The sequence below is a fragment of the Cetorhinus maximus genome, chromosome 11 (assembly GCF_964194155.1).
Source record: "Cetorhinus maximus chromosome 11, sCetMax3.hap1.1, whole genome shotgun sequence".
In the NCBI taxonomy this organism is placed as follows: Eukaryota; Metazoa; Chordata; class Chondrichthyes; order Lamniformes; family Cetorhinidae; genus Cetorhinus; species Cetorhinus maximus.
Genome location: NC_135889.1, coordinates 11525631 through 11539880, shown reverse-complemented (window position 1 = coordinate 11539880; position 14250 = coordinate 11525631). Strand labels below are relative to the sequence as shown.

Below are 14250 nucleotides of genomic sequence, written 5' to 3'. Positions count from 1 at the left end.
CCCCAGTTAATTATTCCTAATCTGGATTGTTCCTTGTCAGTTTCCATAGCCAACCTAAACCTTCTGATACAATGATCACTGTCCCCTAAATGTTCCCGTACTGATACTTGATCCATTTGGCCCACCTCTTTCCCAAGAACCAGGTCTAGCAGTACCTCCTTGCCGCATCAGAAACATGCTGCTGTAGAACATTCTCCTCACCACACTCTCGGAACTCTTTCCCCTCTCTACTTTTTAAACTGCTACTATCCCAGTTTATATTTGGATAATTAAAGATCCCATTCTTACTACTCTATAACTCTTGTACTCCTCTAATTTCCTTGCAAATTTGTTCCTCTACATATTTCCCAATAGTTGGTGGCCTGTAGACTACACTGAGCAATGTAATTACACCTTTTTCATTCTTTAGCTCAAGCCAAATAGATTCTGTCCTTGACCCCTCTGGGATATCCTCTCTCTCCAGCACTGCAATGTTCTCCTTAGTTAATACCACCACCCCTTCTCCTTTCCTGAACACTTTGTATCCAGGAATATTTAATACCTAGTCCTGCCCTTATTTGAGTCAAGTCTCCATTATAGCCACAACATCATATTTCCATGTGGCTATCTCCACCAACAACTCTATCTTATTTACCACATCCGCGCATACGTGAACGCAGGACTAGGTATTAAATATTCACACACACACACACACACCCTGGGTTACCCTCCTGCCCCAGTACAGCTCTCACCATCGCCTGAGGGCCACTTCTCCCCCTTCCCCAAGCAAGCCCTAGCCCTGTAGCCATTGAACATCCACGCACATGTAGCTGACCTGGTAGGTAGAGGCCTGCTGTGAGCCCCCCTGAGAGTGAGGTGGTGCTGTCCGTGAAGCCTGGCGCTGATGACTGCGAGTGCCAACCGAAGCAAGGTAGGCAAACAAACCTCAAAGTCCCGAGCGAGGTACAGCCCGCCAGTGCACATCGCTTCTGTGCTGTTGTGAAACACATGGACCTGTTTTCCCGCCGATGTGGGCGGACTATCCAGCGGGGGCCGGGGAGGGGGGAGGGGCATGGAGAATGATTCCGGTGGGCTGGCCTAATAATGATATGCAAGTGTATTACAATGAGGTTCCTGACCTCTGATGGTGGAGAACGCGGGGGCCTAGTGGACGATCGCGAACCGGTTTCACGCTGTCGTGAAACCCATCGCGCTATCTTGCCCACTCACGCCATCGAACACGCCTGACGCCGGCGGGCATGAAAAATCCCGGCCCATGTGTTAAACTGATGACATACACAGGCTGCCTCTCCCATCAAACTCCGTTCCTCTAGTACCCTAGCTCTCCTGACTTTATAAGCAGAAACATAGGGCATGCAAATGTTATGATGAACCATTAGAAAACTCTGGTTCGGCCTCAGCTGGAGTAATGTGTCCAATTCTGGACACCACACTTTAGAAGGATGTGAAGGCCTTGGAGAGCCATAGAGTTACCTACAGCACAGGAGAAAAGATCTACAAGAATGGTTCCGGGGAAGATGAACTTCAGTTTTGAGGACAGATTGGAGAAGCTGGGGCTATTTTCCTTCAAGAAGAGAGGGTTTAGAGAAAATGTTTATTTGACCGAGGTGTTCAAAATCATGAGGGGTCTGAACAGAGTAGATAGGGAGAAACTGTTCCCCCTTGGCAGAAGGGCCAGGAACCGGAGGCCACCGATCTAAGGTGATTGGCAAAAGAACCAACAATGATTTGAAGAAAAACCCAGGAAAATGCTTTTTTTAAAACTCAGCGAGTGGTTACAATCCCGAATGCACTGCCTGAGTGTGCGTTGGAAGCAGATTCAACTGCGGCTTTCAGAATGGAATTGGATGGTTATCTGAAGAGAGAGAAAAAAAATTGCAGGTCTACTGGGAAAAGGCGGGAGAGTGGGACTCACTGAGTTGCTCTGACAGGGAGCCAACATGGACAAGACGGGCCGAATAGCCTCCTTCTGTGCTGTAACCATTCTACGATTCTATAAACCCATCCTTCTCCCAACCTAACTCTCCAAAGTTTAACCAGCTTCCACGCTAACAGGCCCTAATAGAATCTAGGCCAAATTTTAAATACGTCTGATATTACCACTTTACACAGCAGGTTACTGCAATTGTTTATCACTTTAATCATTGCTGTGCTTTGGCCCCACTGACCTGGGTTCATTTGAAGTAATACACTGTCTGAACCACATAATATTTTATATGTACATCCCCTCATAACCACCTTCCTTCTAAGCTGGAGAACTTGGGCCTGTCTGAACTCCCTTTGTGGTTCATTTCCATTACACTTAGAGTCAGTACGGACCCCGTTTGCTAAACCAGCAACTCAGCTGCAGCATGTTCCATCTTTTTATTTAACTAATTCGTATCTTCCTTATTTTAAACCCAGTATGGTCAAGTGTGGTTGACGACTATTGTGCTGGGGCAGAGCCTTGCACAGAACCTGGGCATACAGTGGGAGTCTGAGTCAAAGAGGAAAAGTAAGTACTGTTAATATTGTCTGGGCATGTGCTCCTAAAAGTGAGGTGAATGGCGGAGAGTGTTGTAATCACACCAACACACATTCGGTGAGGGAGTCCCCTTTCCCCCTGCCCAAGCTCCTGACAATGAGATCCATAACCTTGACTGTAAGGTCTCGTAAGCAATGTTGCAGCTTGTGCACCAGTTTATTTCAGTGTCTGCAGGGCAGTGGCATGGAGACCCATCGGAGTGATTTGGACCTTGGCCCTTCTCTTGATGGCCATGCCATTCCTTTTTTTGTCACTGATCACATACATAAGAAACACTTACTACCAAGTGTCCAATGGTTGGTGTCAGCCATTTTAATCCTAAAATGCCGGGAAGGTGTTGGGAGGGGACGGGGAGAGACAACAGATGACCTGGTGGGTATACAAGTCCCACATTGCTTGTGACACTATTGTCCATGGCACTGAAATTCTCACTCTAATGTTCAAATTTCTGCATGTCCTCGTGCCCCTCCCTCTTTCCACAGTCCCCTCCGAGATCTCTTATCTGCCTTGGTTCCGTAACCCTTAACCCCCTTCCCCAGCAAAAATGTATCAATCTCAGTTTGGAAAATTTCAATTGGCTCCCCAGCCTCAACAGCCTATTGGTGGAGAGGGTTCCAGATTTTTTTTTTTCATTCGTTCATGGTCTGTGGGTTTCGCTGGCTGGGCCAGCATTTATTGCCCATCCCTAGTTGCCCTTGAGAAGGTGGTGGTGAGCTGCCTTCTTGAACCGCTGCAGTCCATGTGGTGTGGGTACACCCACAGTGCTAATAGGGAGGGAGTTCCAGGATTTTGACCCAGTGACCCTTTGTGTGAAGAAATGCTTCCTGAATGGCCTGGCTCTGGTGGGGGAGTCCAGAACAAGGGGGCATTACCTTAAATTGCAAGCCAGGAAATTGGGTAGATGTAGGAAAACTATCAGATTATTTAATCACCTTAAGCATCTCAATGAGATCACCCCTTAATTTCCTGTGCTGAAGGGCAAGGTTCCTTTAAAAACATTGTTGCTGTGCACAACCAGTACTTTCAGTGCGTGGTCACTTTAAATTTTTTTATGCGTTTGCACATAACGTGGCATTTAACACAAAACAAGGCTGGCGGGGCACTGCACATTCGCTGCTTAGCGGGAGCATTACTCCAAGGTTCCTCCTGGGATCTCCCACTGGTTTGCCAATCATCAACGTCCCTTTAAGCCTGTTCCTCTTGGCTAGGAAGCAATGTCTTAGCTGCAATTCTGAATTAACCCTGTGTAAGTGGCATTGTAATGCCTCAGGAAGCTCCGTTCTGCCCAGCCTGAGCCAGATTCAAATGCTGAGCCCCAGTTCACACCTCTCGCCCTGAGGAGGGCTGAGATGTTGGGATTAGCTTCAACGAGGGGAGTACAGTTTGCGGTGGGGGCATGTGGGCCCTACTCTTTTTCCCAGTGACACTCTTTAATGCCAATACATCCCCAAATACAGCAGGAGGGCTCTGAGGTGCACCCCAAAAGGGACTCAATTTTAACACTGTGATAAGCCAACAAATTTGGCCTCAAGACTGACGATGGACTTCCTTTTTTTTCCAGAGGAATGCGAGTGTCCGGGCTCGTTGGCGGGATGCATCATGGAGGATACAGGGTATGATTGCATTGAATTTACATTACAGAAACAGGCCCTTTGTCCCCACAGGGCTATGACGATGTTTATGCTCTGGATGAGCCCCTGTTCACTCTAGTTCAGCTCAATATAAACTTCCATGCCTTCCTGCTGCCTGTACTTATGTAGCTGCCGCTTAAGTACATATATGCTATTCGCTTCAACTACTTCCTGTGGTAACAAGTTCCACATTCTTACCTCTCTCTGGGTAAAGGAGTTTCTCTTGAATTCCTATTTCCTTATTACATTTATGACCGAGACTTGGTTTCCTCCACACGTGTAAACATCCTCTGTTCACTCCACCTATCAAATCTTTCATAATTTTGAGAACCTCCATGACACCATCTCTCAGTCTTCTCTTTCCTGAAGAAAAGCACCCCATCTGGTTCAGTCTTCCCTGATCGTTCTAACCTGGTATCATTCTTGTTAATCTCTTTGGCATCTTCTGCAGCGCCTCTGCATCCTTTTTGTGACATGGAGACCAGAACTGTGCACAGTCCTCTATGTGTAACATGGAGACCAGAACTGTGCACAGTCCTCTATGTGTAACATGGAGACCAGAACTGTGCACAGTCCTCTATGTGTAACATGGAGACCAGAACTGTGCACAGTCCTCTATGTGTAACATGGAGACCAGAACTGTGCACAGTCCTCCACGTGTAACATGGAGACCAGAACTGTGCACAGTCCTCTATGTGTAACATGGAGACCAGAACTGTGCACAGTCCTCTATGTGTAACATGGAGACCAGAACTGTGCACAGTCCTCTATGTGTAACATGGAGACCAGAACTGTGCACAGTCCTCCACGTGTAACATGGAGACCAGAACTGTGCACAGTCCTCTATGTGTAACATGGAGACCAGAACTGTGCACAGTCCTCTATGTGTAACATGGAGACCAGAACTGTGCACAGTCCTCCACGTGTAACATGGAGACCAGACCTGTGCACAGTCCTCTATGTGTAACATGGAGACCAGAACTGTGCACAGTCCTCTATGTGTAACATGGAGACCAGAACTGTGCACAGTCCTCTATGTGTAACATGGAGACCAGAACTGTGGACAGTCCTCCACGTATAACATGGAGACCAGAACTGTGCACAGTCCTCTATGTGTAACATGGAGACCAGAACTGTGCACAGTCCTCTCTGTGTAACATGGAGACCAGAACTGTGCACAGTCCTCTATGTGTAACATGGAGACCAGAACTGTGCACAGTCCTCCACGTATAACATGGAGACCAGAACTGTGCACAGTCCTCCACGTGTAACATGGAGACCAGAACTGTGCACAGTCCTCTCTGTGTAACATGGAGACCAGAACTGTGCACAGCCCTCTCTGTGTAACATGGAGACCAGAACTGTGCACAGCCCTCTCTGTGTAACATGGAGACCAGAACTGTGCACAGTCCTCCACGTGTAACATGGAGACCAGAACTGTGCACAGTCCTCCACGTGTAACATGGAGACCAGAACTGTGCACAGTCCTCTATGTGTAACATGGAGACCAGAACTGTGCACAGTCCTCTATGTGTAACATGGAGACCAGAACTGTGCACAGTCCTCCACGTGTAACATGGAGACCAGAACTGTGCACAGTCCTCCACGTGTAACATGGAGACCAGAACTGTGCACAGTCCTCTATGTGTAACATGGAGACCAGAACTGTGCACAGTCCTCCACGTGTAACATGGAGACCAGAACTGTGCACAGTCCTCTATGTGTAACATGGAGACCAGAACTGTGCACAGCCCTCTATGTGTAACATGGAGACCAGAACTGTGCACAGTCCTCCACGTGTAACATGGAGACCAGAACTGTGCACAGCCCTCTATGTGTAACATGGAGACCAGAACTGTGCACAGTCCTCTATGTGTAACATGGAGACCAGAACTGTGCACAGTCCTCCACGTGTAACATGGAGACCAGAACTGTGCACAGTCCTCTATGTGTGGCCTCACCGGCTCCTCGATAGTTTCTGCTACAGTTGCTCGGTGGACAGTGTGATATTGAGTGGAATTGTAGCCGTATGCTACAATCTAGATACCTCCCCTCATTCCCAATGGCAGTGCCTCCAGAGGCCACTCTGCATGATTTTTTGTAGTTTGAGCTAAAACTTGAATTTACACACAATGAGGTAACGCAAGCTTCAATGAACACTGAGGTAAGCACTGGAGATGATGCCTTTCTTACTGCCATATACCCCACCCTCTCTTACTGATTGGTTAATGCAGTCAATGGGCTGAGTGGCTTCCTGTGCTGTACAATCCTGTGATTGCCATCTGTGAACAACTTGAGTGTGTGTTTGCCATTGATCAATAAAGTGCAGGAAAATAAAATAAGCAAGTTCCCCACCCCCTTCAGTGGCCCAGTGGGAAAAGGCACCACTAGTTGTAGGGTTGAAGCAACCAGACCAAGAATTGTTTGATCCCTTGACTGTGTTAAGTTGGCCAAAGTGAATCTGTCCTCTCAACTCAGGACTTGGGTTTCTTCAGCAGAAAAGGGATTCAGTGCCACCAGGGCACCTGGGCAGAACTTTACGGCCCTACAGCGGGTTTTCAGGCAGGGGAAACTCTGTGAAATCCCCCAGGCGGCTTTTCCACCATCCTCCGGACCGGTCCCAACCCTGTCCGCAATTTAAATGGGGTGGGCGAGGCCTAGGGTGGCCTGGCAGCCCTCGCCCCTGTTTAGGCCACAATCATTGGCCACTTAAGGGCTGCTTCCTGCCAGTCCCCTCAGGTTTGAGGCTGGCGGAAGGAGCTTAGGGGTGGGTGGGGGGACGCTCGGCAGGTCATCCTGCTCAGGCCTTGGGCAGCAAAGCCGGGTATGGCGGGGGGAAAATACCTCAATCAAGAGAGCCCCTTTTCCAGATTGGGCGCCCTCCATCACCACTACCCCCCACCACCTGACCTCCCACAAGGAGGGCTGCTCCCTCCCACTTGGCCTCTCCATCAAACCTGCCCCTCCCCACCCAGACTCACTTGCCCTCTATGTCATGAGCATCTCCTCTTCCCCCCACACAACCCCCACAGCCGTCGCCCACACTGAGCTGGTTCTGGACTCCGGCAGTTAGAAGGCTGGGTTTTGTGGTTGTCGATGAGGCGGTACAGAAAGAGTGAGTGCCCTGCTCGCTCGCTCCCTCCCCCCCCACCGTCCCAGCACGGCGAGTCAAGCGTCGGATGGCCAATTAGCAGCCGCCCGGCAGGAAGGCGGCCGAGTAGCCAGTGCGAAGCAGGGCTCCGCGCCCCATCGAGCGGCTGGGCTGGGGCGTCAGGCGGCAGAGGGGTTATGCTGGGAGCAGGAAGTCAGCTGTGGCCGCCAATTTATCGGCCCCCCCCCCTGCTTTGTCGACCGCTCCTTGTTTCTCCCAGCAGGTTCAAGGCAGCGAGTGAATGGAAGTCAGAAGACATTCAGAGGCTGTCACTTTCACCAGCACAGTCTGCTGCTGTGTGAAGCCATATGGGCTCATATGGTGACAGGAACTTTCCTTCCGCCCTGTGCCGCCGCCTCACCCCTGGCGTAAAGCGCTCCCAACCTTATCCCCATCCAACGACACCTAAGAAATGGGACGGGCAACGAAAAATTGCATATCATTGGCTCTTTACTGGGCTCAGTAGTTGTTGACTGATTATTTCAAAATGGCTTCTGATTTCCATGCCAGCCCGCCTTCCGTCATATTGGAGATTGGTGCGGTGACACGGATCGCCGACTCGACGTCATCACGCCGTATTTTATGTATGCAGGCGTGGGGGTGGTGGGGGGGTGGCCCACTTGCTTTGCGGCCATAAAATCCAGCCCAGAGCCTGCAGATTGCTTGTAGGCCCATCCCTGGCCACTGCTGCCACTAGCGGCTGGGACTACAGAGCTCGCAGCCAATCAGATGAGGTGGGACTTCCATCCGAGAAAGGGGAGGAAGTCCCGTCTCCAGCCAATTACCACTCCTCAGAGCGTTAAATGGATGTGGAGGTGTTGCGAACAGCGGGAATGTGTTACCCGCTGACTCTTCGGGTGGCAGGGTGGGAGGCCGCACCATCTGAAGAATCCTGCACCTTGGCCCTGGTAGACTTGTGCTGGAAAGTGGGTGAGTGTAGTAATTATGGCTTTGTTAAATGTTGGGCTGTACCTTTAAGAATAGTGCTTGATGTAAGATCACATGATCTGTGTAAACCAATGTGTTAGCAGCGTGGGCTACCTCCACAGTCATTGTAGAGATAGAGATGGAGTTGAAAGCACACTTGTAGTTGCTGCTGGCTGTATTGTAAATGAACCTAATGGTTCTACTTAGAAAGTCTGCAGATCAACTCTATTACAAATTGATGACAAGGCCACATTACAACAAACTGGCGATGAGGATAAACCAAGATAAATCTGAATGGGTACTGTACCTCACCCAGCGATTTGAGTATCAACGTTCATTAAAATAACAGACGATATACTCACCCAAAATGGCACAATTTGGGAGAATTGATTCCTTTGAGCTAGCCACAGATGATTGGACTCGGTATATATTCCTTCAAGCGAACAAAATCACAGGGGAGGAGAAGAGGCGAGCGATCCTCTTGCGTACTTGTGAGAGCTAAACCTACAGTTTGATTTGAAGTTTGACGGCACCCAATGCCCCAGATTCGAAGAATTTCAGAGAATTGGTGGACCTCGTGAAGGGACATTTTCAACCCAACAACCTGAAGAAATGCAGTCTATCTCGAACAAAAACATGGAAGAACAGCAGAAGAAACTCAAGGAGACCCTGCTGAATGACAGAGTTCAAGACGAAGTGAGTAACCTTCGCATTGAAGAGGAAAACCTGTTGAAAGACCTTCATACGCTACAAAATTCCCTCCAGAGTTTGTGCCTCTGGAAAATTACGAAGAGAAACAGAAAGAATTCAGCACCTCTCTGAACAAACTGAAGAACCAGTTGGCGGAGAAGACGCGTCATTGTTCAAGTTTCCAGGAAGCAGTCAACAAATACAAAAAAGGGACAGAAGAGCTGAAGAATCAGCTAAATGAGGTCAAAGAGGCTCATGATGCAGAGGTTCTGGTTCAATTGCTGAAATGGAGCCCCAGGTGAGACAATTGCTAGCTATGTGGTGAATTTGAAGCAACTAATGGAACATTGCGAGTTTGGTGAGACTCTGATGACATGGTCAGAGATCGTTCTGTTGAAGGGTCATGTGGACTTGAAACGTCGACCCTTCTTCTCCACCGATGCTGCCAGACCTGCTGAGTTTTTCCAGGTAATTCTGTTTTTGCTCAGAGATCGTTTAGTGTGTGTGTTAAAGAAGATACTATTCAGAGAAGATTGCTGGCTGAAGTGAATCTGGACTTTAAGAAGGTGTTAGAAATAGCGCTGGCCATGGAGAGCGCTGTAAGAGATTCACAAGCAATACAAGGGGCACAAAATGATGCCGCACTCCAAATCTGGTGGGAACAGCCAGCTGAAAGTGGCGCAAGAAAGCGAGAGTCCGCCCCGAAGCAGGAAGCAGCCCCCGCTAACCAAAAAATAAGAAATAATTTAGCAGCTATATTGAAGAACAACTTTAATCAACGTGGAAACAATTAGTCTTTTAGTGATTGGCAGTTTAAAAAAGTAGAATGTTACTTTTGTCACAGAAGTGGACGTGTAATGAAACAGTGCAAAGAGAGATTTAACCAGGCTTGCAAACAACAGAAGAAGCCCAATGAAATCTACAGTGTAGAAGAGCCTGAAACAACAAATTCTAATATATATTCATTGTTTAACATGAAAGTTGGGAAGACGGAGCCAATATTTGTTACAGTGCAAGTGAATGGTAAACCAATAAAAATGGAAGTAGAATCTAGGAGCTTCCACTACTGTAATTAGAGAACATACCTTCAGATATCTAAATAATGGTGAACATCAGTTAAATTTGGAACAAACATCTGCACACCAGTTAAATTTGGAACAAACATCTGGATTTTTGAGCATCTGAAAATGTACACAGGCGAAGAAATCCAAGTAAAAGTATCAGCAGAGTAACTGTCCATTATATAAACCAACTGGCAAAGCTACCAGTGATGGTGTTGAGAGGCGGAGGACCAAACCTTTTAGGGTGAAACTGGTTAAGGGAAATCAACCTTGATTGGCCAATGAGATTCCAACAGGAAGCTGGAAGAGTTCATGTCTTGAAAAAGGAACAAGGCAAAGTGTGGCAGAAAGAGCCTGGAGAATCCAAGGACCACAACGGGATGAAAAAGGAATGTGTAAGGACTCAACAACCTGAAGAAATGCAGTCTATCTCGAACAAAAACATGGAAGAACAGCAGAAGAAACTCAAGGAGACCCCGCTGAATGACAGAGTTCAAGACGAAGTGAGTAACCTTCGCATTGAAGAGGAAAACCTGTAGAAAGACCTTCATACACTACAAAATTCCCTCCAGAGTTTGCGCCTCTGGAAAATTACGAAGAGAAACAGAAAGAATTCAGCACCTCTCTGAACAAACTGAAGAACCAGTTGGCGGAGAAGACACATCAATGTTCAAGTTTCCAGGAGGCAGCCAACAAATACAAAAAAGGGACAGAAGAGCTGAAGAATCAGCTAAATGAAGTCAAAGAGGCTTTGAAAACAAAAGTCGGAGAGATTTCCAAGAGGCGAGCAGATAATGAAGTTTTGGGAGACTCAGCTACTGAACTAAGACAAGATGAGATTTCACCTGAGAGCAGTCTGGCCGACAGTGAAATCAAAATGAAGGACGAGACTACACTCTGTGGAAGAAAGAAGAAGACAAAAAGGAAGAAGTTTCCGAAAAGACAATAAAATGGTGGCTGGTAGCACCTATAAATGCTCGAAGGAGGCAATAAACAAATGATCAAACTGTGCCTACTTTGCTGTTATTCCAATCCCTCACAATGGTTTGCTAGATGATGATGCTGAAGATAAAATCAAAGAGGTACAAGTTACTTCCAAGGCCTTACCTGGAAAGAATTCTAGTTGCTGTAGACAAACGTGAAGAAGTTAACAGGTGATCCGCTGGAGACCAAGCTTGCACGCTTTCTTTTTCACCACAGAACAAACCCCCCCCCTCCGGCACGACGACAGGAGCAACACCTGCAGAATTGTTGATGAGACGCTGTCTTAGCTCGTGGCTTAGCCTAATATTTCCAAATTTGGAGGGGGAGGTGGAGAAAAGTCAAGGAAACCAAAAAGCCACGCATGGCTTACATAGTCGTGAGGGACTATTTACTATTGGAGAAGCAGTGTATGTGGAAGAATTTCGGTGGAGGACCGAAGTGGTTACCGGGTAAAGTAAGTTCAATGGCCGGACCATTATCGTGCCACGTGGAAGTGGAAGGCCGGATCACCCGTAAGCATGTGGACCACTTAAGAAAAAGAGAGATACAACAAGAAACGATTCCACCTGTAACCATTGCTGAACCAGTGTTTCGTGTTGAAGATGCTCAACCAAGGACAGACATGCCTGATGTCTATATCAGAGTGGAAGACACTGAACTGCAAGTGCCCACCGAGGTATCTGATGTTCATGCGGTTCCAGTGAATGTGGTTCCTGAAAAAGAATCTGAAGTCATGGAGCTACTACGTTCCACATGGATCAAGAAACCACCTGAAAGACTGAACTTGTAAAATTTCATGACCTGTGTAAATATTATGTCATGAGATAAATATACTTGTAAGTACAATATGTACAGCAAACTTAAAGGGAGAGGAATGTAGTAATTATGACTTTGTTAAATGTTGGACTGTACCTTTAAGAATAGTGCTTGATGTACAATCACACGATCTGTGTAAACCAATATGTTAGCAGCGGGGGCTACCTCCACAGTCAATGTTGAGATAGAGATGGAGTTGAAAGCACATGTGTAATTGCTGCTGGCTGTGCTGTAAATAAACCTAATGGTTCCACTTACAGTTGACCTGCAGACAACTTTCTATTACAAATAGGCGACAAGGCCACACTACTACAGTGAGTATTGTGGAAGTGGTCAGTGCCAACGTTGGCTGTGATGTCTCGGACGCTAGAATAACCTGTCGACATTAAGGCTCCGATTTTAAAAAGGGAAGCAGCGGGGAAAGGTGCAGTTCAAACCACAGACCAGTGCGGGGAGGGGGTCAAAGCAGAACATGCAAGTCCAGAGTCTGAGGCCAACACCAGGTTTACCAGCAGCTAGGTGGATGGGAATTATGCAGCTGCAGCCTAATGCGATCGCACTGCACTCCAGAAAGTAGTGGAAGGAGGGTTAGAGGTACAGGGGGCAGGGAGGGGAGCAGGTGTCAGAGGGCATCAGGGACACAGAGGCATTGGACCTGCAGAGTTGATTGGGAATCATTGGGATACAGAGAGGGGAGGGGATTGAGAAGTGGGGGTAGATTAGGGGGAGGGGATTGGGAATTGGGGAGCTGATTGAAGGGGGTAGAGGGGATTGGAGATTGTGGCAGTTGTCGGTGCCGGGGGGGTGGGGCGGGCTTTGGGAGAAAATGGGATCAGTGCTTGGGGCTGCCAGGAGGATTGGGGTTTGGGAGGTGCAGAGAGGATGGGTTGCGGAGAGCATTGGGGATTTGGGGAATCAAGAGGTGCAGAGGGGATTTAGGGGTGAGCTATCTGGGCCCCTATAACAGGTGCCTATTGATGGATTCTTCAATACCCATGGAATGACCCCCCCAGGGAGACTTCATTCTTTCAGGAGAGGTGGTTGGGGAGGGGGTAGGGAGCTGTGAAAAAGCCAGAAAGAATTGAAAACGATGTGAAGAAAGAGTGTTTGTGCTCGCAAGCAGTCCAAACAGGTCAGTCCTGGTTTTGTGCCCCTTTGATTTGAGCATGGTTTCAGATGAAAGAGGAAAAACTGCTTGGCTACTTGTGCTGATGGCCCTTGAAAGGAATCGAGGGCATCGGTAGACTGGCTCCGCAGGGAAGAAACAAATCTTCTTTCGCAGGAGCCTGGATTTCAAAATAACCCAACGTGTCTCTGGACCACTTCAGAGGGCACGTAGGTGCTGAGGCCTCTCAGCTTTCCTCCTGTAACAAACAGGAGCCTGGTCATTGGAATTGCAAAGCATCCCATTTGGCCTCGTTGAGTCGTTTTAATTTCTCAGCACTGAAATCGTGAGGAGGCAACAAGTGCACCTTAACGACAATCTTGAAAAAGAAAACAGACTCTGAGGAGGCAGTGTTTACCAATAGGCTTGAAAACATGTACCGCACAAACTCTTTTTGATTGCTGACCCATTTAAACATAGCTGAAAAATATCTACAAAGTCACCAGGGAGTGCTCCCCTGCCTTTCTTCCTAATAATAGATCTTTCACATGAGGCCTCAACTCAATGCCTCACCCTCAGTACTACACTGGAGTATTAACTGTGATTTTTGTGCATAAGTGGGTCTTCGAACCCAGAACCTTTTGGTTCTCGGGTGAGAGTGCTGCCAACTGAGCCACAGCTGACATATATGGAATCTGTGATTCTTTTGATTAATATGAGATTGATGAAGCATTACTTGATATTATGTTTTATTTACATTGGGCTATGCCTGTTGTGGCTCAGTGGTAGCACTGTCCCCTCTGACTCAGAGGCCAGGATTTTTCCTATGGCGGGCGGGAGCAGGCCAATTTACACCCGCCCGGTGTCATTCGTGGCCGGTAGCGCTAAGCGCTACCTGTCCAGGTTGGGGGAGGAGGGAGAGTTGGGGCCTGCGCTCCTGGAAGATTCTGCCTAGCTGGTTATGGGTTCACGTCCCACATTAGGGAACTCATTTCCACTAGCTCCCATCTCTGTGGCGTTTTTAGCATGTTTGTGTCCCTCCCTCAGCTCATCTTCTGCCTCATGCCCTTGTTACCTCTAGATGTGATTATTTCAACACTTTCCTGGTTGGTCTCCCAGCTTGCGCCCTCTGTGCACTTGGCTTCACCCAGAACTCTGCTTCCCTTATCCTAACTCACACCAAACCTCATTTGCCTATCACCTCTGTGCTCGGCTCCCAGTCTGGAACACCTCAATTTTAATCTTTTCATCCCACCTTTCAGATGCCTCCATATCTATAACCCCCTGCAACCTTACGAGATCTCTGCACTCCTCTATTCAGGCCTCTCGCATGTCTCCAATTTTAACCATGCGACCATTGG

At 47.9% G+C, this 14250-nt stretch overlaps 1 protein-coding gene across 11 annotated transcripts in view; it reads left to right on the top strand.

Annotated features, from left to right (window-relative positions):
- Positions 1-14250, top strand: part of LOC144686390 (disintegrin and metalloproteinase domain-containing protein 23-like) — a 198610-nt gene that overhangs the window by 109754 nt on the left and 74606 nt on the right. For all 11 annotated transcript variants that reach the window (XR_013577924.1, XM_078551539.1, XM_078551537.1 and 8 more), the window contains exons 13-14: positions 2404-2494; positions 4086-4137. Coding sequence is in view for 10 of the 11 variants with exons in the window: in XM_078551539.1 (XP_078407665.1) it covers positions 2404-2494; positions 4086-4137 (143 nt within the window). In the remaining variant the exon portion in view is untranslated. The remainder of the gene's footprint in view (positions 1-2403; positions 2495-4085; positions 4138-14250) is intronic.